The sequence below is a fragment of the Ochlerotatus camptorhynchus genome, unplaced genomic scaffold (assembly GCF_037179485.1).
Source record: "Ochlerotatus camptorhynchus isolate MF236.1 unplaced genomic scaffold, CSIRO-AGI_Acam_v1.1 ptg000432l, whole genome shotgun sequence".
Lineage (NCBI taxonomy): Eukaryota > Metazoa > Arthropoda > Insecta > Diptera > Culicidae > Ochlerotatus > Ochlerotatus camptorhynchus.
Window position 1 is genome coordinate 3327079 of NW_027040918.1, and position 26371 is coordinate 3353449.

A 26371-nucleotide genomic window follows, 5' to 3' on the forward strand; every position below is an offset into this window, starting at 1 on the left:
CCCCCGGGGTACCCAGGACCTGCTCTAAAATAACCAGAGCAAGTCGTAGATCTGTTCGAACTTTCATTGTCATAGGCAAGCAAAATCATGAAGTTTGACACCCATATTGATATGATTCCGGTCATGGCCTCAATTGACTTCATTCCACGGGGCACCCAGAACCTGCTCCTAGATAACCAGAGCAAGCCGTACATCTATTCGAACTTCCATTGTCATAGGCAAGCAAAACCATGAAGTTTGACACCCATATTGATTTGATTCCGGTCATGGCCTCAATTGACTTCATCCCACGGGGCACCCAGGACCTGCTCCTAGATAACCAGAGCAAGCCGTACATCTGTTCGAACTTCCATTGTCATAGGCAAGCAAAACCATGAAGTTTGACACCCATATTGAATTGGTTCCGGTCATGGCCATAATTGACCACTTCCCCAGGGGACTCAGAACCTGCTTCAAGATGACCATCGCAACGCGTGATTCTGAAAATGCTTCAGGAGATATCGAGCTGCATAATGATTAGTTTTTCAAGAGATTAACATTACTGTTCGTATTATCGGAACCGATTTCACGGAAATGGTTGATCTCTGTTGTTTCTGAACAGATCTTGGATCTTTTGCCACCTGTGAATTAAAAAATTCCTTCTAGTATCTGGAAAAATTACTAAGTTGAGGAAACAATCACACCCAAGAAAATACCAAACGATGAAAAAAATCATTTTTTTGACATGCCATCGAATAAACCGGAACAAACCGGCGTCGAATGCAATTGAAACCATAAAGTTTGGACCATTTTTCGAAAAGTTATGATCATTTGAATTTTGACAAAATTTTGACAGTCTCAATCATTTTGTGTACCCTTTGTATTTCAGGCTAATTTTACTACATAGTCTGTTTTTGGAGTCGAGTTATTACCGCAAGAGAGAGTCGACGCGAGAAATGTCTGCGAAAATTAAAACTCTTCACAGAATTTCAAATGTCTTCAAAATACGAACATGTCTTTAAATCTGGCAACCCTGTTAAAAAGGCCACCCTTTATAGCCTTTGTTAACAAGAGGCAGTTTTTCAGAAACACGCCCCTCCGAAGAACAAGTCAGCCGCCCATCTTCGGAGCACTCAACGGCCTAACTATTGACAAGTTAAGAAGTTTTCATTGCCATTGATCTCACTCTCTTCCAGCTACGGTTATGACAGTAGATCAATTGACCGCCCTTGCAAGATCGGAGAACAGTGTGGACCACATCCACCACCTAGCAGATCCCAGATCCAGTGGAGTGCGACTAGTGATCGTAAATAATGCCTCTAATAGCTGGTACACGAGATTCAATTTGTAATAAATTACCACCCGGTTGGGGCGTGTGCACGATCGGCAAGCGCCGTCGAAGCGTGAATACGCGAGTCACCACCGCCCTCGCTCGCTTAACCTGTCCTTTCCTGAATCCCGCAGCCCCTTTAAACGCTCGCAGTTTATTGGATGAACCGAAGTGTTGAACAAGTTCGATCGCTATGAATAATTAAAACCCCTTTCTGGTTTACCGGTTCTTATCGGTCGTTGTTGGAGCTGCGGCAACAGTTCGTTAACACCAGGCAAGGACGCACCCGAACCGGGCCGCGGTTGACAGACGGATTGACAGCTACGAATTACACGCTCGCAAGACTGATTAACGATGATTCACACCCGACTAAATACAAAACCGGAAAAAAATGACCACAATATCGAAACAGGAAAAGCCACCGAAATCAAAATATCAAACATTCGTACTCACACACTCAGCAAATGCCCTCGAATCGGAATGGGTCAGTTTTTGGCTAACTGCCTTGCTTTGCGTTTGAACCGCAAGATGCGGACACGGGCGGCGAAGGAAAGACGGGAAATACTATGAAAATAATTACAATAATCACCATTTGCACATACTTTGTGCCGTTCTTCTCTACGGCCGCTCGTTTCCACTACTCGCTCTCTCTCTCTCTCTCTCTCTCTCTTGAATAGCAGCATAGCAGTCAGCGCGGGCAACAACAAGAGAAAAAAATGTTTACAAACACGTGTACAAAAATGCGGCTATGTTTCGCACTGGCAGCCGCCGCCGCTGTCGAATCCGAGAAAAAGGGGTTCGAAACTAATGTTACAACAGTCGTAGTCGTAGTAGGCCGGTGTGTGAGGTGAGTGCAAATCGAGCGTGGCGCTGCGCGTCCCAAACTGTCACAAAACCGACACTAACGGTACGACTTGTCTTGTACCAGTGCCCGACGACGGATTCTTAGCCGCCGCAGCAGCAGCGTTGCCTTAAAACAGCGAGAGAAATTATAATTATTCGAGTCCTTTATTATTAGAATGTATATTTTCACCTCGTTAGTGTCGAAATAAATATTATAGAAATTGTATCTACATATACATGGGGCAAGAAAGTTTCTGTCGCTGCTGTTGCAGCGAACGGCAGCTGGGCGAGAGCAGCGATGCATCCGATATTATTGTCGAGCCGCCCGCCGCCGCCCAAAGACAAAAACAGAAGGCGAGGGAGTCGTCGCAGCAGTGCAACGGGCCGCGTCTGTGGTTTTTGATCTTTTAATTTATTGTAAATTTCACAAAAACAACAACGCTTCGGTTGCAATCTTGCGATAATTATGATGCGCGTCGCTGCCAAACGAGACTGCTCAACTGTTCATGCTCATATGGTGGACGGTAGGGCGGCGGCGGCTTCGGCGGCGTCGTGTGACAATTTATATTTTGTTGAGCCTCCAAGTGGAGATGCGTCCAAGTCTTGTATATTTATTTTGCATTAATTGAATTTTATCCTAATGGAGTGTGACAGTGCACGGTCGGCAGGAGAGCCGAGCCGCCCCCTGTTCCGATTCCGATCCCGATCCAAGGGGGAGGGGGAGGACTTTGTGGGTCCCGGATTTAATTGTTTTTCACGCCGCTTCACCGTGACACAAAGTAGAGCGTAGACCGACTGGTCGTATGGTCTCTAATCGCGTCACGGCTAATCAGGCCGATTGGAAGTGGCACTGATGATGGCGGGGGTCCCAGGGTTCTAGTTTGTTCTAAATATACGAGGCAAAATCCGAGCACGCTGCAGCAGTTTGATTCGCCACTAATGGGTGAAAGTGATTATTCAAGTGTAGCGAAAACTATTTTATTGTGAGGAGTGAAAAATAGATCTGCTAGTAGAGAAGGATCTTGTTCTGGCCGGGTTGAAACCGTTCGGCGATCGGGCCCGGCAAAGTTTGGGAAATGGGACCTGGGAGGGATGTTTTTAATGGTTTCTGAAAGGTTAGAGGTGGCCTTGGTAGAATGGGAAATTTGAACATGTGAGTATTAGTTTAAACCATGCTCACAAAATGATTTCAAGGTGTAAGACTACGAATGACGTGGTCTCCGTGGTAGGAATATTTAGTAAAAGAGTATTAAGTTCGAGAATTTACGGTCCAAAGTTTCGGTCCAAAAGAACAGAACTTACTACGGACTGCTTTAGACCTCGATTCTTTATACAGGTATTCTAGTACAGACGCGAGCAATCTTGATTGATTGATTTATCATTATTTAGGAGGCTTTCAGCCTGAGGCTGGTTCGCCTCCAACTCGAGCAATCTTCAGGATTCTGTTATATTTGCTTATCATTGGATGGATTTCGTCCAGCTCTTGTAGACTTTCTTAGTGACAAATCAACAAAATCCGTAAATCCAGGACACATACGTAACCGTCATAATCCGAATGTTGAGTATTTTCGGATCAAACTCAACAGCTATCCGTAAAATAATTCGTTAAATATGAGTGCCCTAGGGTACTGGGACTACCGACTTGAACGCCAGCTTAGTAGACTTGCGAAACCCTGAGTTTGTTATCCGGGAGAGTTCAGAGATGCTCAAATCTCAAAATTACAAAATATGAACCGAAAAAAGTCGGTTTAATGTTTTTTAGAAGTATCTTAAAGTCCTAGCTCAAAATCTAAAAGATCAAGCATTCTAGACCTAGTTTTAAAAATTGAACTAGTCGCACCCATAATTCAACTAATATGATCAAACAATTCATTGAACTATACAAACATGTTTGATTAAATTTCCAGAATTTTTAAAAGTTATTACGATTTAAGATTACAACAAATTTGGAAACTATGCTCCACAATTTGGATAATTTTAAGTCCACAATTTTAAAAATCCTTAAGGTAACAGAATTTTTAAATATATCTAAAGTACATGTAAATTATTGGAAGGGCACAGAGCCCGAATTTGAAATTCTGTTAGAACATAATTAGATCGACGGGCATTTGAATACTGAAATTTTGTTCGAAGATTCCATGACTCCAGATTGCAATGCTTCATTGTGCCAGAATCTGAACATTTTACTCAAGTTCAAGAGCCATGATTTTGTTTTAATATGAGATCTTAAAACGCGCAATATTTAAGGTGAAAAATCTTGCAAAGTTCCACACTGGCGTCGACTCACAATCTTAACACTTCGAACACTACTTCTCCGGTAAAATGTGTAACGATAAACGGGCAATGTTTGAAAAATCATAGCTCAGCCATTTATTAACGCATATCAAATCTATTGGCACCGTTTGAAACTACAAATTTACAAGGTATCAACAGATTTAAAATCTATCGATAAATTACTTAGCAATGGTCTTTCAAACATTGCTAATTCCGTTACACATTTTACCGGAAGCATCTTGTTCGGAGTGTTAAGATTGTGAGTCGACGCCAGTGTTGAACTTTGCGAGATTTTTCTCTTTAAATATTGTGTGTTTTAAGATCTCATATTTAAAAAAAAAATCATGGCTCTTGGACTTGAGTAAAATTTTCAGATACTGGCACAATGAAGCATTGTACTATGAGCCTGAAATTGAAATTTCCCGTAAAAAAATGTTTGTATTCTATCGGCATTTTTCCACTACTCAATCAATCTTGATCTGTCCACAATTACTCCCAAGCAGAGCTGGTAAATATCACGGCCGTCATGTGACGATGAGAAAACAGGTCCTCTCACTATCACGAGACCAAACTACCTATCATTAACTTTCTTGTCATTGTTCAATGATCAAGCACGCATGAAAATTATTTTTATGCGGTTTTGACATAAACATTTCTAACTGATTTAGATGAATTTAAGCAAACAACCGTATGTAATCGGTAGAGTGAATATATTATTAAGATTTCCTCGGTACAAGTAACTTTAATAGCATTAAATGAGCTAGTAATTACGATAATCACAACACTGTCACGTTCTGTCATGACAAAAAATTCGAGGAGATTTTGAAGAAAATCTCTTTCATCGTTTTCTCATCCAATGATAGTGACAGAAGTATCTCTGTAAATATCGCGTGAGATCTTGCATTGAAAATGACATTTGCCAGCCCTGCTCCCAAGTGATAAGCACATTGAGTGAGTCCGCAGTACCCAGGTTTAAACCATATAATTCATTAGCAAACATTCAGATTTTGAAAAAAAAAATCAAAGTTTGCATGGTTGTTAATGAAAACATGAAAAGATAACGAAGTACACCCAAGTAACCACCAAGCCCGCTAACTACCCGATAATCGCCCTTTTTGCGATATAAGGTAAATATAGGGTTTCCGAACTTTATATCAGTCGTAAAGCAGCCTTATATAACGGCCTTAACGGGCTTGTTGGTTACTTGGGCATTTAACTCCCCATTTAATCATGTTCAATCCAAATAGCTCGAAAACAGTAGGCAGTGGAACTTTGGTGTCTTGAGGAGAGTTGCTCATTTTTTTAACATTAACAACTTTTCGCAAAACATCAACTTTCTACAATATCAGAGTAAAAAGTTAGATCGTGGCGCCATCTTTGCGGATAGGTTGCGAACTATCTGTTTACGCCAATAGATAGTTTTAGTTGTAACGAGAAACTTCTTCGACGGTACCAAGCCTCGGGAAGGTTTCGTTTAAGGGGGGACGCCTGTTGAGATTTCGAATTATTTTAGAATATTATTAAGCAACATTTCAGCTTTGTTTTCGAAAATTTTCAGCCGAAAATACTATTTTACTAAATGTGTAAAAACTGGTGATCTCAAACTAGGCAATACCAGCGCCGGCCGCGCCCGAACACAGGTCAAGAAAGGAATGGATAGGAATGTTTTGACGTGACACTCGCTTTGATGGAAGCCGAGAACACTTCTGCACTTCCACGAGGTATAACTGGGATGCTGGGATGGATCACATTCGCATTGTTATTGTAACCATTAAAATCGGCCCCAACGGTGACGTAAATGACGATGTTAAGTTTCACCCAAGCCTCCTTAATATGATAGGACCTGGGATTTATTCAAATTCAAAATCGACGGCGGTGCCCTTTACACAAGAATAAGCCTCTACGACCCATCATCCTCTAAACCTGAAGACAAAAAAAGCTACGAAAAAGCGCATATGCCTTCATTAAATTCTACTTTTACGCGATGTTCGTTGTTTCGATTTGGTCCTTACGTGTAACGAGAACAGAATCCATAAAACATTCACATTTTTGGGCTACCGTGCCCCTTACTTCACAAAGTAAACTACGACTGACGCGATGATTTCACCAGCGTACAAATATTGCACATCTCTTAAGCTATCTCGACTGTGCTCTATTGCTTTTTAAAACGGCTGTTTTCTCCTTTATATTACACCGGAACGCCCCGATTATGCGTTAAACTACCATATCAAAACCACCAAACCACATAATCAAAACTACCGTAAGTCTTCATCCACCCATGATCGTGTTAAGGACAGACCTAACAACACATCAAAAACTAATCGGTCAAGTGCCAAGCTGGCATGTTCGATCGTGACATTTATCTTCTTAACGACTTATGCTTCAGCATGGAAATAAAATCATAATGCACCCAAGCAACCAACAAGACCGCCAACACGCTCCCCTGCAATACAATGCCGATACACGGCTAACATAGGGCATGCTAAGCTTTATATCAGCCGCATATCCGCACCAAAACCGCAAAAAGGCGAACCGTAGGCACCTAACCGTAAAAACCGAGGACCATGCCTCACGCGATCGAGGTCATCTCTCTGGAAAATGGGAAACGATGAAAATAAATCTCGATTACTCCCGCAAACAATGCATCCGCTCCCGTAAACAATGCATCCGACCCCAATCCAGCGCAACCAGCATCCCGCCCACGGATGCCAGCACCACCAATAGATAGGGGGTAGTAAACAGCACGGGCGAGCGAGCCACCAGCCACACCAAACCGATCATCGAACGTACTCACCAATATCCGGGAGCGCATTCCCGATGCTTCCACGCATATTTTTCTCCAGTCAGCCGCGCAGTAACTAAATAGGAGAAATGGATGTAATGTCAGCCTAGATGCCCCTAATTTGGGCCCATACATAAATACAGTAATCGACTAAACTTTCAATAGCCACCAAAAATATCCATTAGTATCGTCCCAATAACGCGTTAATAAAATTGTTAAATAGCAGATTTTTAGCGATGGGCCCAATTAGGCCATAGGCCAACATTAGAGCCATTTCCCCTATCACTTATCTTTTTCAAATCACTCTGTGCAGAAAAGCAATGCACGCACGGTCGAGTCACACCGGCAACAAATGGAAGCGAGAGCACACATGGCACCTAAGCAACAGGGGGGGGAAACAACAGCACAAACCATTCCAAATCAAATTATCGCGCACGGGACACAAAACTATTTAAATACGAGCACCGAAAAACTCCACGCCAGCACAAAGCAGCCTGTGGTCAAAAAATAAATAAAAATAAAATATAAGCACGCAGAGGAGCAAAAACACACAACCGTTCTGGAACGATTGTCAAAGCGAACTCTTAAAGCATTTTGACGATAGTTGTAGAGGAAATCTAAAGGAACTCTGGGGAGATTTCTAATGGAATATAACTATAAATTTCAGGTAATTTTGAGAAGTATCTTTTTAAAAAATGGTAAGGAGAACTAAAGGTGAGTTTTAGGATAGTTCTAAAGAGGCTATCATGGGGATTAATTCAGGAAGCATTCTAAGGGAATTCAGAGCCTCTTTCCTTCAAAGTGAACAATCCGTATACTACGATTGATGTTCACCTACGGCTGAAAAGCTCTTAAATGTTGATCAATCAATCAACAAAGGATACATTTTTGAGGAGAGCTGCAAGAAAATATAGATAATAATTCCATGGACATCTAAATGTTAGCAGAATGTCATGCTAGTTTAAAGATGGTTTCAAGATAATTCTTAAAGAAATGTATATGGATTTTGAAGGAATACCAAGACTTTTCCGGGAGAGTTTTACAAGAAATTTTGAGTATATTTCCAAAAAATACCTATACATTAGTGCTCCAAGAGAATCTGAATAAATTTGCAACGGAAAAGGAGAGTTTTAGAATTAGGGGCATTTTGAGCAGAATGCTGAGGTGAAATCCAAGAGAATTTTGGGAGAATTAATTTCTGAATTCTAAATGGCGTACCAAGAGATTTCCAAGGCATATTCCAATCGAATTCTATGGAAAATTATAGACAGATTTCTGGAAGGAATTCCTAAAATGATCGATTTATTTATTAGTTTACATCAACAGGCTGAGTGTAGCCCCAATGATGTTTAAGTAATAACATTAAAATACATAGTACAGCTTACTAAAATACACAATACAATAAAATACATGGTCATTCAACGGTTTACTACAGAGAAAATACGGAAAAAGCGCCGGCGTAGCATCTCTCGTGTCAGGTTGAAATCGAACACTGAAGAAACTCGATTGAACACAAGGCACCGTTCATGCTATAGTTAGTGCGATGCTGAGGCAATCTTAACATAGCGTTATTTCACAGCGCTCGGGGTTGGACGATCACGTTGATCTTCTCCAGGATTGTAGAACAATCAATTCTACCCTGTAAACTGTCCGCGATGAGCAGGGCCCGCGAAGTGTCTCTCCGAGTACGTAGAAGCTCCAGATCAATCGGTTGACATCGACTTTCATAACTGGGTAGACGAAAAGGGTTTCTCCAAGGCAGCTTCCTCAGAGCAAATCCAAGAAATCGACGCTGAACGGACTCAACTCTTTCAGCTCCATTGTTATAGCTTGGGTTCCATACTGCAGAGCAATATTCCAGGGTGGACCGCACCAAGGAACAGTATAGCGATTTGAGACAATATATATCGGAAGATCAGATCTGCACAGAATTCCAACATTGTTATGTAGAAAATGTCTACGGAAAACCGGACAGAACCATAAGATTAAGGAGGGAAATCCTGGAAGTAACAGTAATTCTGAAGACTTTTTGGAAAGACAAATTTGCAAAGATATCCAGATATGAGTTCCTAAGACACAATTTAGTAAATTAAAACATTTAAAATATTTCAAAATCTGCAAAAATGCACAGACATTTAAGATCAAGGATTTACAAAAAAAAAACTACAAGGGACAACCCTATGGGGTTGTACGCAATGCTGACGTAGGACTACCTGGTCTTATATAATAAATCTTATTTGTTAACTGCAGCAGGAGCTTGTGTTTTGTGTAGGAATGTGAATTTGAACGGGGTTCTCTCTGTTGATACTCTTTAGTATTACATAGATGGCCGAGAGCGACTCACGAAGAGCTACTGATTTCGATCAATAGCGGTGCGGCTTCTTCCTCCTTCTATGGATGCTCATGTGGGCTGCAGCTCGCTGCTTGCAGGCAGCCTTTCGTTTTGTACTGGAGAACAATGTTCAACGCCACGCGCCGAATGCACTGCTGCTCCTGCTGATGCCGACGATTGGACACCACCACACACGGTGATTAGAACTGAATCCGATCAGCGGTTGTGGGCAGCCTTGATAGCTAGCTGATGGCGGGGAGCCATTCGTTGTGTACTGGAGAACGCCAGCACTCACCACGCGGTGATTGAATAAACATCGTTTGGTGAGACCGGATGGAATTCAATTTTGAAATCTGTGTTAGGGAAATCGATTTTCGTAGGCAATCGGTGATAATTTTATTTAACTTAGCAAATAGCAACAGTTGCACATTTGTGCAATTTTCAATAGTGACATTTTGAAGAATGATAAACTTTTAATATTTCTGATCGATTGGTGATACAATTGTTGAAATTGGTCCAGGGGCAGCTGAGTTCAAAATCTGTCATAATTTTGTTGCATGTTCCATTTTTGGTTTTCACAAAGTGTACCCCCATATAGAAATCACAGACGTAGTCCTACGTCAAAAAATCTTAAGATTCTGAGACTTTGATTGAGAACGAATTTCATGACACTGGTTTTGGAGAACTGTTTAAGATTGTGGAGCTAAACATAAGTTTGTGACATGAAAAGTTTTAAGGTGATTCCCTGTAACTTTCAAATGTAAAAATATTAAGGTTTCTGTGAATACACGTAGCTGAAACTACTACATGTTGTTTGCTGCAAGCTATGTCTGAAATTTGCAGATGTTAAAACCTCGTAGATCTTGAGTTGGGTGCTCTTGAAAATGCGAGGTGTGATGGAAAGATAGACTCTACAAGGAAACACCTTAAAGGTTCTAAAATTATCAAAAATATTCAAAATGCGACACTCTGGGATAGGGTTTTTGATCTCATTTCCGTCTCTCTTTTTTGAACGGGTTTGAATAAAAAATGGAATATTTCTGTCAAAGACGACTTCTAAATTTATTCACCTTTCTATACGTTGGATTTGATAAAAAAAAGTCACAAATTGTTGAGATATTGTTTGAAATCTAATACTGCTGCTACGGATAAACGTAGAGAAAGGGGATTCGCTAGGAGCGCTTCTTTTGTTTTGAGAACAATGAGCGTAAATATTCATACAATGCAATCTAATAGGATTTATGTTTGTAGCAATGAACTAGCGCATCGGAACAAACCTATTATTGATTTGTGCACGGTGAAATCATTGATATGATTGATCTTCTCTGATCGATAGGGCGGAAATGGGTGGTTACGACGAAGAAGCGCTCTAAGAAAAACTAAGAAAACTTTTCAATATTCTAGAATGCAGATAAATTTTAAGATTTAGCACGAAGAAAATGAATCCTGATAAATGTGGGCGTCTTAGTGGAATACCTGTATAATGAGAGAGAGAAGGATTAGTAATTTCCATTTAATTCCACTACCTTATTTGTTTATCCTTAAGAGATACGCGTATTTTGTCTACAATGTGCAGACTTCTTCAGTGTCTTGTGTCTTGCAGTCGAGTATTAGTACAAGACACTGAAGAAGTCTGCACATTGTAGACGAAATTCGCATATCTGTTAAGGATAAGCAAATAAGGTAGTGGAATTAAATGGAAATTACTAATCCTTCTCTCTCTAATTATACGAAGAAAATGTTTTAAAGCTTTAGATATCTCGCATGTAGCCTAATTTTCAAAGCTTCTTCTCTGAAACATAAGCAGTTCTTTCGAAATATATTGTACCAATAATATTTGACATCTTGGATGGAGAACCAACGTGTCTAGGTCTTTCCTTTGTTTCTACTCATTTTTGGATTTGATTGGAGCTTGGATTCATACAGATGCCGTTCGACGAAAAGTGAACAACTCTAGATGGAGGTGGAATTAGGGAGTAACAACCTTTGTAAACAATGACTTCTCACGTTAATTTCTAGGAATTCAAGGCACGCCTACACAAACCACCATATCCATTGGGTAGGGGAAGTCTTCCCCTACTCGATGGTGATGTCGATTTGCCAGCGAGAGCCTTGACTTTCGAGAAATCATCGGGAGAAGTTATTGTTTACAAAAGCTGTTACGCCCCAAATTCCAGCTCTGTCTAGAACTATTAAAATTTCGGTGAAATGGCCTATGCATCTTAGCGGCATTCGCTCTAATGGCGTTTGACCTAATGACGCACCAGAACAGCCTTAGGACTATTCTAATTTTGTCGGCGAAATGGCCTTAAAAACACGATTGACAATCTGTTTCATCGCATCGCATTGTAGGAATTTTTAAATAGATCTAACTGTTTGCAGCAGAGAAGCAAGCATCGTGTTTAATTTACAGAATTGCACTTGTTTCACAATGTTAAAGAAAGGAGGCATCAAACTATTTTACAACTCACGGAAAATTTTTGAATCTTAATATTCCTCGGGAAATTATTCAGGCGGGTGATCAAAAATTAAGAGAGCTGATAAATCTTAACATTTTGAATTATTTTCAATGTGATTAATTTTTGGAGTTAAACTTTGAGTCACACCAAAATTTCTTCAAATAAGCAAATTTATTCTAAGCATTTTGACCCTTCCCTGATGATGAGTGAATCTTCCGTCAACCAACTTTTTGGAGAATTTCAAGAAGAATAGATTAAAATCATCAAATTACGACATTGTGGTTGCCTTTATTTAAGAGATTTTCAGTCATCAGTCCAGTTATTCACGGTCAACCACAACAACACAGCGACTGAATTCAATTGACTCAGAGTATTTTCTTTCCATGCAAAATTTACTCATATTTGGGACAACCTGCAGTTACTCATTAGCTATGAGTTCCTGCAGGTTTTCCCAAATATGAGTAAATTTCGTATGGAATGAAAATGCTCTGGGTCAATTGAATTCAGTCGCTGGGTTGTTGTGGTTGGCCGTGTTGATGATGAATGGAGGCAGCAGTTGCAGAAGGAAATGTTGGTCTGCCTAAAAATATTGATTTCTACGACTGAATATGAATTCATCTACGGCTAAAAGACAAATGATGTGGAATCGAATGACAACGTAAATTGTAGTCAAGTTTTCATGGAAGCCAAACTGCCAACCGTTTGAGTGAACAAACTGATCAATAGGGGGAAATGGATGTAATGTCGGCCTAAATGCCCTTAATTTGGGCCCAGACATGAATTCTGCAATCGACTAGATTTTCAATAGCGACCAAAAATATCCATTAGTACCGTCCCAATGACGAGTAGATAAAATTGATAAACAGCAGATTTTTAGCGATGGGCCCAATCTTAGATCCATAGGCCAACATTAGAGCCATTTCCCCTATATCTTCTATTAAATTGAAACAAATCAGACTAGTTTATCGATAATCAGTTTTTGATTTTGGATTTTGACCGATGCATGGAACTATACTCAGATTTGCATTAAATAATAAGCATGTTTGATCCATGGTTGACATATTTTTTTAAGTAAACTTAGACTGATTCGAGACTGTCACAATTGACGCCGTTGTTTACAACATTGGAGTCGATGCCTTTAAAAAAGTAGAAAACACAATTTAGCATTAGGTCAGATAGCTAAACTTTCAGCAGCATTGAGTCGTTCGTTCGAGTCTAGTTCGTTTATTTTTAAGGCTCAATCGCTTGAGCTTTACGGAGCCGATAATTCATTGTCTTTTGTTTGTAACAAAATTCATTTAATTCTATGTCTAGTAGGAGTTGGGCCGAATACTCGCGACTTACTCGAGGTTAGAGAGGTACATTGTCGAAGGATAGGAAAAGGGGAGGAGCTTGGGGGTAGGGTTTCGTTGTCTCATCAGAACGATGTCGCCAAGCATTGAGGCGTTGATTGATAGCTATCAAATTTTTCGATATTTTCACTGCTTCTGACCATGGGATTATGAGGATTTTATGGCAGATGACTGTAAAGGCCCAAACGCAATGTGGGCGGAGCGGAACGGAAACGGAAAATTCGACAGTTGTCACAAATGGCATCAAGATGCCTAACCGAAGTCGATTTGGTTCTAACTAGTTTTCAATCCGTCAAGTAGGCTTACTCCGATCGGGCTTTTCCGTTGCCGCTGCCATTCCGCTTTCGCTATCTTGACATATCATAATATCTAGACGAAATAAGTGTGTCTGTTAAGGATAAGCAATTAAGGCTGCGGAATTAGATGGAAAATACTACACTCAAATTATTCAGAGTTACGATTACGATTGTCAGAGTTAGTTGGAAATGCTATACGAATATAAACTTGAAGCTTTAGTGCGATAATGCGACCTGTGGATTTGAGGAAAAACCTCAAGTCCCCTCATTCATTGATGTATGAGCTAGGTAAAGGAGTGTGCGTTTGACTAGTACTGTCGCATTAATGGCCCTTCGCACAATTTCAACTTCTATTCAGTTTGCACACTGCCATACTCTAGCGGAACTATCAACCTAACCTCTTCAGAACCTCCTCTAGCTGATAAATTATCACACAAAAGCTTTATGTTGATATTGGTATAGGTTAGAAGGGTGGGGAGTTAATGAGGTTGGGTATCCAGAAGGGACCCATTAATTAAGAGGAGTGGACAGTTCGGAAGAGACCTCCCTAGTAACAGAGTATTTGTTAATCAGAGTTGGCTGTCGAGGTTTGGTGCATTTGGTCGGCTAGTTTGGTGCATTTGGTCGGCTAATTGTTATGGTGGTGTATTCAGAATCCGTTATAGAGGTTGGTCCTGGTTCGATGCAGTGGGTCGGTTATGGTTGGTTCTTGTCAGTGAGTTAGGTCAGATTTTCTTATACATGTTGGCGTCCTTGATGAAACATATAACAGCTGTTTCGGTTGAAGGGTCATTGGCCAGATATTGGTATAGCATTTTCAACCAACTCTGGAAATTACTCGTCGTTTCCTCTTTCTTTGAAGTGTATGATTATTTATGGAGATCGCTGATCACCTGATGGTCTTTGAAACAATTCCCGAGCAACCTGGAATCGTGGGTGAATATCTGAGAGGCATGCTTTAAGTTGTTGGCCAGTTGAAGATGTTCAGAATTATGCTAAATCAACCTGAAGACATGAGAATATCCTGATAAGTTTTTTTAGATCTCTGGCATCATGAGAGAATATTTGGGAGATGTAATTTGAATTGCTGGATAGTTTGAGATCTTCATCAGAATAGTACCTGAACAACCTGAAGTCTTGAAAAGGTATCCACAGGACTTTATAGACATCTTAAAACACATGGAATAATTTCTGAGCTGCCTGGTATCATATGACATATATCTGAGCGATGTGATTGAGATTGTTGGATAGTTGAATTTTTTTCAGAATGATACCTGATCAACCTGAAGTCTTGAAATAATAACCAAAGGACTTCATGGAGATCTTAGCACACGTAAAGGTCATTGGAATAATTTTTGAGCAGCCTGGTATCATATGAGAGAATAGCTTCTTGATGTAAAAGACGTAAGCGCTTTCATGACATTCTGTGAAGATTACTATGGTATAGGGGAAATGGATGTAATGTAGGCCTAAATGCCCCTAATTTTGGCCATACAAAAATTCAGCAAGCGAATAAATTTTCAATAGCGTCCAAAACTATACATTAGGGGCCTCCCTTAGCTCAGTCGGTAAAGGCGCAGCTACAAAGCAAGACCATTCTGGAGGTGGCTGGGTTCAATTCCCGGTTCGGTCTAGGAATTTTTCGGGTTGGAAAATTTCTCGACTTCCTTGGGCATAGAAGTATGATTGGACTTGCCACACAATTATACCGATGCAAAGATGGTACAGGCATCGAAAGCTCTCAATTAATAACTGTGGAAGTGCATCTAGAACACTAAGTTGAGAGCACGCAATAAGCTAAATATGCGATATGCAATAAGCTTGAAATGCGAAGAAGAAGAAGAAGAACTATACATTAGTACTGTCGAAATGACGCGTTCATCTAGATAAAATTGATAAATAGCAGATTTTTAGCAATGGGCCCAATCTTAGATCCATAGGCCAACATTAGAGCCATTTCCCCTACTATGAAATTCTTAGAACTACTATTATGTTCCCGATCTCAGTCCCTGAAACTTTCTTTATTTACAATTTCAATACAGTTTATTATTCTCTATGAGGTTCTCAGATTTTTGTGTTAAGCTCTTCGATATTTAAATAAAGTTCTCCAAACTTCATAAAATACCCTCAAACTTCTCAGAAGTTCCCAAAATTTCTATAAAATTGCCAAATTTCTATTGAATCTTCTCAACATCTATGAAGTTCTCTGAACATTTACAAGAAACAACAATAAATATATCCAAAGGAATTTTAGACAGAGTTCCATTCGTATTTCAAACCCGCTCAGAAGTAAAACCGAATAGTCAAGCAGTTGCAAATCGAATAATGAAACTGCAACTCAGCATTGCGAGGGGTGCTTTTATGTTCATTGAAACAGTCCACATACAATACAACAGCATTACGAACGGCTTAAAACCAACAATAATGTAAGTCACCTACAAAAGCTGGGGAAAAACGTCAGAGAAAAACTAAAGTTAAATTAGATTAATTGAAGTGTTTGTTTCGAAAACTTCTAATAATCATGAATCGTAAACGCTTTACTAACGTTAGTTTTAAGTAATTTTGCAATCTAAACAATGAATATCGGCTCCGCAAAGCTACAGCAAATGAGCCTGAAAAATAAACGCATTAAAAAAAATGAGTCGTAAATTTGTTTTTCTTGTTCAAAAATGATTTTATTTATTTAAAAAAACAACGGCCTTATTGAGGTTTAATCATTTTGAATGATAATGTATGGTTGATATCGATAACAAAAAAAACTTTGCCCGCAGTGCCCGACTAATATTTGTAACTAGATTTATAAATTTGGATATTTTCTTTCGCAAGGCCCTCATACAAATATCGAAGAAAACTAATTATGGATATTATTTTGAACTATCCCAATTTAGCTAATCTAGAACCGTTAACGATAAAATCATGTTTTCATTGAATGTTTTCACAAAATATTGCACGATTTACAACCAAATTTGGTGGATGAACAAAGTATCTTTTCCGCTATTGACAAACTGTTTAAAACAAAAATCGACTGGCTTTGTCCATGTTCTTGAATTTGTTTCGCGAAACATTATTAAATAATTAAATAATTGCATTGCACTTCATCTTCACTATACTATTTAGAGTGGAAGTTGATATCCGATTCGAAGCTTCCAGTCACGATTTCAATGGTTTAACATTTATACTATAACTTGGGATCAGGATTGGCATGCCCATTTATTCCCTCAAATTGCACTTTGCTTATTAACTTTTCACTCAGTTCATGAAATTTTGTTTTGCTTTTAGCAAATTATAGAGTAAGATCGGAGTTCACTGTAGACACGCACAGAGTAGTGAAATTCCAACATTTGAATTCACACAAATGAGTTTATTCAATTAAAAGTCCAAATAGACCAACCATCGTTTTTCCGTTCGTTTTTGTGACGCAAAAATGAGAACAGAATTTTGCATAAACATATGAAAACCTAAATCTTTTTTATCGGTTGCTTCAAGAAAAACGAAAAATCAAATAAAAATCATCTATTGTAAAGTTTTTAAAAAAATTGGCTCTTTGTGCTAAAAACTGTGCATGCCAACCCTGTTTGGAATAATCATTTTTCCCTTAAACAGTTAGTTAGTTTTGTAAGTGTGTAGCAACTAGAGCAAATGTTGAAGCATTTTTTTTCGAAAATATTCCATAAACCTTAAATTCCGTTAAGATGAAAGGGGACGTCATTAATTTTCAAAAATTCGTTCGAAACCAAAATTACGTTCATGAAAACTATCACAACACCGTGAACACATTTTCAATGACCGAATTTCGAGCTTAATCGAAATTCGGTCATTTCGAGCTATCAAAAAATGAATGACATCATCTTCTCCTCTTTACAGGGTCAAGCAAATCTTCATACACAGTTCGTTTAATTGCTTTTTTTAATTCAAATCAACAAACACTACGAACAACACTTTGGCCGCCTTTCCTAGCACAACGAGCACCAGCCGCTCGCTGCAAAGGAGACTTTGCAAAATGCCGTCGCTACTTGCGCGCACGAACCACGAACCCCAATCAGCGGAAATCGGAAACACAAACGAGACAGCAACTGCTGTGTGTTGGAATTTCGCAACATTCTTTTGTGGTATTCCCGCACCGTTTTCCTAATTTTCATGTTTTTCACTCAAAATTTTCTTTTCCAACATTCAACCACCTTAAAGAAAATCTTCACTCAACCACTGGAGATGTTTTAAAGCAGTAGGCATCCCAGCAGGGTGCCCGGTAGGCTTCCCCCAAAAGTGCGTGTTGAAAAATTTACCACCATCCCGGCATTTAGGTGCCACCCGAACCGACAGCCGAGACGACAAAATAGGGTCGCCTCAACAGCCAAACTTGTAAGAACACCACCAACCAACCAACCAACCAACAACAACAACAGCAGCACTTCAGCGCTCGATTGTCATTAACTCTTCAACTGGTGGTGGAAGCTGCGTGATGAGCACACTTCTTAATTATGAAATCACTTCCGGTCTATGCGGGGAGATTTTTTGGGGGTCAGGGTCACGGAACTGTTGACACTTCCGGGATTTTTCACGCCGGGCACCTACCTGTGCTAGATACTGCGCTAGGAAGTAGAGCTGCTTGTTCTGGAACACCCAATCCATCGATTGTACGGTGGGGAGGTCCATATCACCACCTCCCGTGCTCTGCGGTACGGTTGGCTGCATTCGGTGCTGGTTCAGGCTGAGGCTGGGTTCCGGTGATGGCGGTGACGGTGGCGGCCTACCACCACCAACCCCTTCGAGCAGCCGGCCACCAGCAGTGGCACTGGACGACGAAGCCGTTGTCGTAGTCGTCGTGGTCGTCGCCGTTGTTAAGGGAATCACGGAGGACACTGCGGCAACTGCGTTCGACAGTTAGTTCAAAAAAATGTATTCACAGCCACCTACGAGTAGGGGGTCCTCTAGGGCCTAGGCTCTTCTTCACTGAGTCAAACTCACGTTCACTGAATGATTTTTCTTCTTCTTTTTCTTCTTCGCTAGCAACCGGTCGGTCATTCACTGATATCGATCACCGGACATCTCGCTTCTTTCTTCGCCTTCGGAACTGCACTGTTTCACCGTTCATTTGACGCGTTTTGTTTTGCTTCAACTTCCCTTTGTGGTCGATAAATTGGCTTTTTATTGCATTTTGACAGCTCTGCCATAAAATTGCACTTTTGGGTGGTGGGTTTTGTTTTGTTTTTTTTTCTCCTGTGATAACTTTGTGACTTTTAACTGTTTGGGGTCATTAAATCACTTCCACCTGATCTTTTTTTTTTCAGCCGATCTGCCACTCGGATTCAGAACAATCGCAATCAACTCTTGCGTCTCGAAGGTCAGAAATTAATTTCACATTAGTTGTAAACAACGCATAAAACTTCCCACAAAAAAACACGCAACGATTCTTCGCCGACTTCTAACTAAATGTCCCACGCAGAAATCTATTTTTGAGTTTTGTCGCAATAATTTTTCTTCGCTTCTGCTCATCTCACCCGGTTTGTGTGCTGTCTTAATTAATTTTTATCGAAGACCGAAAGGAAAACCAAAAAAAAAAAAACCAAGAATAGACGAAGTGAACCCGATAGACGATTTTTTTTTTGAAAACCATTAAAATCACACGCACCGCTTCGCTTCATTTGTTGTCACTCGCAGCTGCCACTCTAGAACACTTGACCATCGATCACAACAACACGATCTAGTTACCACCGAGTGGCGGTGAATTTTTCGTCTGCTTGCTTCGATCTCCTCTGCCGATCGGACATTCGATATTCACTTTCTTCGCAATCGAACGAAACAATTTCACACAATTTGTCGGAAAATAATTCTTAAAAACAAAAGCGAACTGCTGAACTCGTTGAAAATTCCGCAATTTTCGTCACCAGCGGGGGGGAGGGCGCGCGATTGGTGTGTAGCATAAAAACCGAGTGTAGATTGGGGGTCCTCGAGGTCGACCCTATTCGCGACACTACCGCTATGCAGTGCACTCCGTGTACTAAACTACGCGAATGGCTCAGTGCTAGTACTACTACTCATCGGCACCGTAATCAGTGCGCTTGCAGAATTTGGGCTCTTTTGGGGCGAGAACAAACCGCCGCCGCACACACAATAATCGCCTATCGAACCCCTATCAAAAAACGATGTTTTCTGGTATAATACCAGCAGTTGACTAATCCAATTCAATCATATTACACTGTGCTGGCGGAGCGAACGAGCGAGCGAGTGAGCGCGGTCTCGTTGTGTGTTTTTGCTCGCTTCTTGTGCTGATTCTGCTGTTGCTGCTGCTGCTGCTGCGACGAACCAAAACAACTCACCACTACCACCCGGCGCACACGACTAACGCCACAGTAGTGGTGGTGATCAAGTGTGTGTGTGTGTGAGTCCAGTGATCAGGTTTTTTTTGCCATGTGTTGTTTTTCTTTTTGCCTCTGTGGGGTCTCAAACTCAAACCTGCTGCTGTTCGGTGAGTGCCACCACCCAGTCTCTCTCTCTCGAAACTTGCAATCGGGACTGTTCCCCTCGGGAGGGTTGAAAAATGCTATACTACGGCGAAGGACCGATCGGATGATTCGACGGCAAGAAGTGAGTGAGTGGAAATGAGTGAGTGGAAAGAGCGAGTGGTTGAGTGGCGGTTTATTTACCTTTTCCGAGCGGTGCTTTTCATTCTGGTTCCGCTTGCCGATGGGGAAAGTTCGCCCACGGTTCCGACAGGGAAAGCGAGGGAAATTTGGACAGGTGCGATTCTCGTCGTGTGCTGATCGTGGGGTAGTCGAATCGGGAAATGCAACGCAGTGGGTGGATCTGTTGATTGGAAAGAGAAATATCGTAAGCTACAGTGAACGCTCTACAGCTGGATATTGAAGGGACTATTGAGCTATAGAATTATCGACTTACAAAACAATAGATAGTTTAGGGGGAGGGGGTGGCAAATGTCCACGGACTAAACAATTTAAAAAAATAAAATAACTGGCTGATTTTCCATGCAGGGAGGGTGGAGTCTGAAACCTCTCAAAAGTTAACTGTAATTACATAAGTTTTCACTAAATTTAAATTGTATACTTATAGGTAGTTTTTTTTAATGTGTTCATTTTTTCCAGGCTCATTTGCCGTAGCTTTGCGGAGCCGATATTCATCGTTTGGGTTACAAATTTACTTAAAACTAACGTTAGTAAAGCGGGGGCCGAGTCTAACGAGCAGTGATTGGACATGAGCCTCGACATGACACGTATAAAGTCACGGCTCATGTCCAATCCTTTGAACCACGGCTTGATCGACACCTGTGGGAGAATAGAATGTAACCATCTTCCCAGATCACTCTCATTCCATTTTTTTCATAGGTATTTTAACAGCTAATAAATTTGAAACCAGCAAAACGGAAACATGGAGAACTTCTAGAAATCAATAAATTATTATTAAATCATTTAATTCAGTACAATGGCGTCGTATTGAGCGAATCCTGTTAAACACATTCTAGTGGATCGGGTCAATGCAGGGGGTGGGACACCTTGGCTGAATATGTCAATAGTAACCGTAGAACAAATATTGCTCAGTACAAAAAGCTCTATCTTCAACGCTGAAAACGGGTCATTTTTTAGAGGCTAGGTCATTATTTTCAAGTCAGTCAATAATGTCCCTATTTCTTAAAATGTTGTCACTAAACTTACTTTTTTACGACCAATCTGGAGAGTAACGATCTTTCCTTTATTGCCACTTTAATATTTCAAATATAGCACGATATCAATATTTTGGTATTTAATTTAGTAGTCAACTGAGCAATGAAAATCTATTCTACGTTGAGCACTAGCGTGCACATGAATCTTGTTAAGGAGGGGCATTTTTTTTCTTCTATGGAGCATTTAATCTGGGAATGGGGAGTACTCCAAAGTGCTGGGGAAATATTTTTTGCTCCGGTGGTGGTTCATCTCCATTAATGCAAACTGCTTTCAGACAGCCAATGGAAATTGGCAATTTAACCCCATCGATGATGTCGATGACGAACCGTCCCAAAGTACCGCCAGTCGGGGTGACAGAAAATGTGCCTATCATTCAACATGTTTTAAAGATGATATAAAGGACAAACTCGAATTTATTACAGCGCACATAAACAGCTGTAACCACGGTAACAAATGACTTGAAATGTTCAGAGAAAATTTTTAGATGAATTTTTAGTAAGACAACAATAGACCAAGGTTCAATGGCAAACAAAGACCCACTTTTCAATTAGGGAATCCAAAAGTCTTTAAACTTTGTACAGTTGCAAAAAATTCCATCTGCAGAATTTCATGAGGTTCGTTTCGAAATTTTTAAAACTCTATGAGCTCTTTTGAAATTCTTCTCAGAAGTCCTCTGGAATTATTTTTAGAACTCTTCTTGACTTTTACTCAGAACACCTTGGAAGTGAAATTCCCCTAGAGTTTCAGAAGAATTTCCTCAAAAAAAAAATCCGGAATGATCTAGAAATTATCAGTACTCCCTTGATGTTTTCCTCAAAATCCCTTTGGGATTTGACTCAAAATTTAATTTTCTCGCTATTCTTTTCGAAATTATCTTGGAACTATCTGCAGGATTCACTAGAAATTATACGCAGAATTTTCTTGGAATACTCCCCAGAAATCCTTTGAAACTGTCCTCAGAATTCAATGTCCTAGAGATTCTTCTCAGAAGTCCACTGGAATGATAATTAGAACTCTTCGTGATTTTTTCTCAGAATACCTTCGAACTGAATGAGCTAGAAATTATCCTCAGAATTCGCTTGAAATTTTGCTTAAAATCTCTTTCGAATTTCACTCAAATTTGATTTTCTCGGTATTTTTTTTCGAAATTATCTTGGAACTATCTGCAAGATGCACTAGAAATTATCCGCAGAATTTTCTTTAAATTCTCTCCAGAAATATTTTGGAAGTGTCATAAGAATTCAATATCCTTGAGGTTCTTTTCGGAAGATTTTAGAACTTTTTTTTTAGAGCACCTTGGAGCTGGAATTCCACTAAAGTTTCAGAATAATTTCCTCTGCATTCACCAGAAATTCTTCCCATTATGAGCTTGAAATTATTCTCGGAATTCCCTTGAAAATTTTCTCAACATTCCTTTGGAGATTCATTCAAAATTTAATTCTCTCGGTATTCTTTTAGAAATTATCTTAGAACTATCTGCAGGATTCACTAGAAATTATTCGCAAAATTTTCATGGAATCACCCCAGATTTTTTTTTCTTTTGAAACTGTCCTCAGAATTTAATACCCTTGAGGTTCTTCTCGGAAGTCAAGTTAAAGTTGTCCGTCCATTCCCCAAAACGTCGTAGTTTTTATACCAGAAATGTTCAATAAAGCTTGCCCCCCCCCCCATTCAGTAGAACTATGCAATTTTTAAATCAGGAATTTTCAATTCAGCTTGCCTATCCATGCAGCAGATTGTTGCAAATCTTCCACCAAAAATTTGCGATATAAACTTGCCCCCAGAAAATTTCAATTGATCAGAACGATGCAAATTTTCAACCGTTAATGTTTATTAAAAATTGCTTCTCCAATCTTCTGATTGTTGCAGATTTCCTTTTTCCATTTTTCACCAGACATTTTCAATAAAGCTTGCTTCTTCTATTATCAGAATGTTGCAGGTTTTCCAACAAATATAGCTTGCCCCTATTTTCAGATTTTCCATCATAAATTTTTAGTAAGTTAAATCATCAGAGTGGCGCAAATTTTACACCATAAATTATTATTAATTTGTTTATCTATTCAGCAGAAGGATTCAAATTTAATAACAAAAATTTTCCAAAAAGCTTGCCACCAGAACGGTACAGATTTTCCACCAGAAGTTTACAATAAAGCTTTATTTAACTCATTTACCAGACCAGTGCAAGTTTTCCACCAGAAATTTTCCGTTCATTTATTTTACCAGAGCGATGAAAATTTTGCATCAGAAATTTTCAATAAAGCATGCTCCTCCATTCACCAGAGAACGGTGCACCGAAAATTGTCAATGGAGTTTGTTTCACCATGCACTTTTGTGGTGCAGTTTTCAGGCTTTGCCTCTTCATGCACCAGAATGCTGCAATTTTTCCACCATAAATTTTCAATGAAGTTTGCATACATCAGAACGATGCAAATGAAGCACCAGACAAATGAATAAAACTTGCTTCTACATTCACCACAGTGTAGCAAACTTTCCACCAGAAATTTTCAGTTAAATGTGCACCTCCAAATTTTTATCGTGATTCAATTTTTCCAATTTTTATTTTGATTAGTCCCTCCATGATCCCTTGATGATATTTTTACACCAGAAATATTCAATAAAAAGCTTTTTCCTCAAATTTATCACCACGACGGTGAATTTAAATTTACCCGCTTCTTTCAACCCTCCATGGAACAACTTAAAAAAATTACACCCGAAATGTATTCCTGTAAATTTTCTACCTTATTCGACACATATTCCTCTTCGATCCTTGTTTGGACTCTACCCGAGCGAATCCTGCTTGGATTTTGATTTGGAAAAATTAGTCTTCGATCCTTCAGATTCTTACAGTAATCTGCTTGGAAGTCGATTTGGATACACGTTTTACTGCCGCCATGGCGCCTAAGCGCAAAAGAAAAAGGCAATCTCTTGATCCCCTTTTTGATGAAATAAATTTGAGTAATCAATTTGATTTGCTCACGGATGATGAGAATGATCCGTCATCCAGGAAAAATTCTAGTAAACTTTCCCGGCTTAATACCAAGAAGGAAAAGATTCCCCCTATTGTGATAACCACTTCCGATTTCCATGCTCTTCGCACGGAACTTTTGAACTTCGTGAAAGTTAAGTTTTCTCTACAAATTGGACGTCGGGGTGAATGCCGTGTATTGGCTGAAACCTTGGACGGATTCAAATGTTTTCTCAAGTATGTTACTGAGAAGCAGTATAATTTTTTTACTGAAAGTGTTTTCAAGGTTGTCATGAAAGGACTGCCCGGTGGTGAATCCCTGGATCAGATCAAAGATGAACTGGGAAAATTACTTGGAAGTAATCAAAATGAAAATGAAATCCAGTCCTGGCGATTCGCGCAACGGGATTTCTAATGATTTTTATTTAGTTCACTTAAAGTCTAGTGAACTAAACAACCTTAAGGCCTTAGAAAAACCTAGCCTTATGCTCCATGTCCGAGTGAAGTGGGAACACTTCAGGAAGACTGGAGGAAATTTCCAAAACCTCACCCAGTGCCTTATGTGCCAGGGATGGGGTCACGGAACCAAAAATTGCTACATGCCAGCTAAAAGCATGAATTGTGGTGCTTGCTTTCATGCAAAGGACGACTGTCCTGTGAAGGAAGATCCTAAGAAATTTAAATGTTTAAATTGTGGTGAAAACCACAAATCCAATTTTCGGGAATGTAAGACTCGCAAAGCGATCCTTCAATCTCGTTCTAAGCGGCAGGTAGGAAACGCTCCACGTTTCAAAGCAGGTACAAATTCCTATACTATTAACAACGGTCAGCGAGGAACAAATTCTACATTCGTACCCGTAGGTACAAATATCACCCCTGCTTCAAATTTTTCATCTGTACCTACTCCCCTCGCTGCTAACAATGTTCAGCGAGTTAATGAAGCTACCTATGCTGCTATTGCAGCGGGTAGAAATCAAAATACTAACCAACGTAATTCTAACGGAAATTTTGAAAATTTTGAGAATTTTTACAGAAATCATTAATTTACATGATTACTGATATGTTCAAAACTAACTCCAAGTTTGATGCTATTTAAACTGGGGTAAAATTTGCAAATAATGTTGTCATGACTTTGACTTTCAGCAATGGATTTTAAAGCATTAAATATTTTAAATTGGAATGCTCGATCTCTTAAAGATAATGAAAACGAGCTATTTAACTTTTTGAGAGTTCATAACGTGCATATTGCTGTTATAACTGGAACGTTCCTTGAACCTGACCATAAGGTTAAAAGGGACGCAAATAATTTCATTTATAGAAATGATCGTCTTGACGGAGCCTGTGGTGACGTTGCCATCATTGTTCATAGAGGAATCAAACATAAAATTCTTAGTTGAAGATTCTTATTTCAAATAACAGACTAAAGTGGTAACTTTTATACGATAGTTCCGTTAGAGTACGGCAGTGTGAAAATTGTATATAGTAATTTAAGGAAGGTATAAATCGGTTTGTGTAAAAATAGTTGTTGCTATGTGTGTGGAACGCATTATGACCAAAGATTGAAGGTCTTGAACATTTGATTTATTATATTCATGCGATAACATCTAAAGTTTTACCGAATTGCACTTGAACGTCATTTGGTGGACCATTCTTAAGTGAAATATTTCCACTGTAGTGAATTAAACAAAACCTTTTTCCCAGCGATATGAAAAGAAAAGGATATTATTTCGCTGTTGGTTCCTAAGCTTTAACATGGATTTCGTAGCATGGCATATGTTGAAGAATTAGTTGGATAGTGAACCCTATTAAAATTATACAACTAGAATAGATTTCTCTCTTTTCTCCAATGCAACACTTTCGTTGCTTATCAACCTTATCAGTCAGAGTAGGTATCGAAGATGAGCCCAAAGGCATCAGAGAGAGTGTGGAACACGATTTAAATAGGCAACTGATCGTATACATATATAGGATACCCCCCCCCCCTATTTAGACATTTGCGATCAGTTAAATTAGTTAAAATAAAATTAAAATCTGATAATTTTCCATCACAGATGCATTTGGACGATAGGGTAGGTGAGAACTT

General features: G+C 39.6%; 1 protein-coding gene across 4 annotated transcripts in view; it reads right to left on the minus strand.

Moving 5' to 3' along the window:
* Window positions 1-19859, minus strand: part of cut (homeobox protein, cut) — a 435692-nt gene extending 415833 nt beyond the window's left edge. For 2 of the 4 annotated variants that reach the window (XM_065234145.1, XM_065234144.1), the window contains exon 1: window positions 18220-19859. In XM_065234145.1, the coding sequence (XP_065090217.1) occupies window positions 18220-18339 (120 nt within the window). In that variant the 5' untranslated portion in view covers window positions 18340-19859. The remainder of the gene's footprint in view (window positions 1-18219) is intronic. The other 2 variants (XM_065234147.1, XM_065234146.1) reach the window with 1 other exon arrangement.
* Between the last annotated feature and the right edge of the window lie 6512 nt (window positions 19860-26371).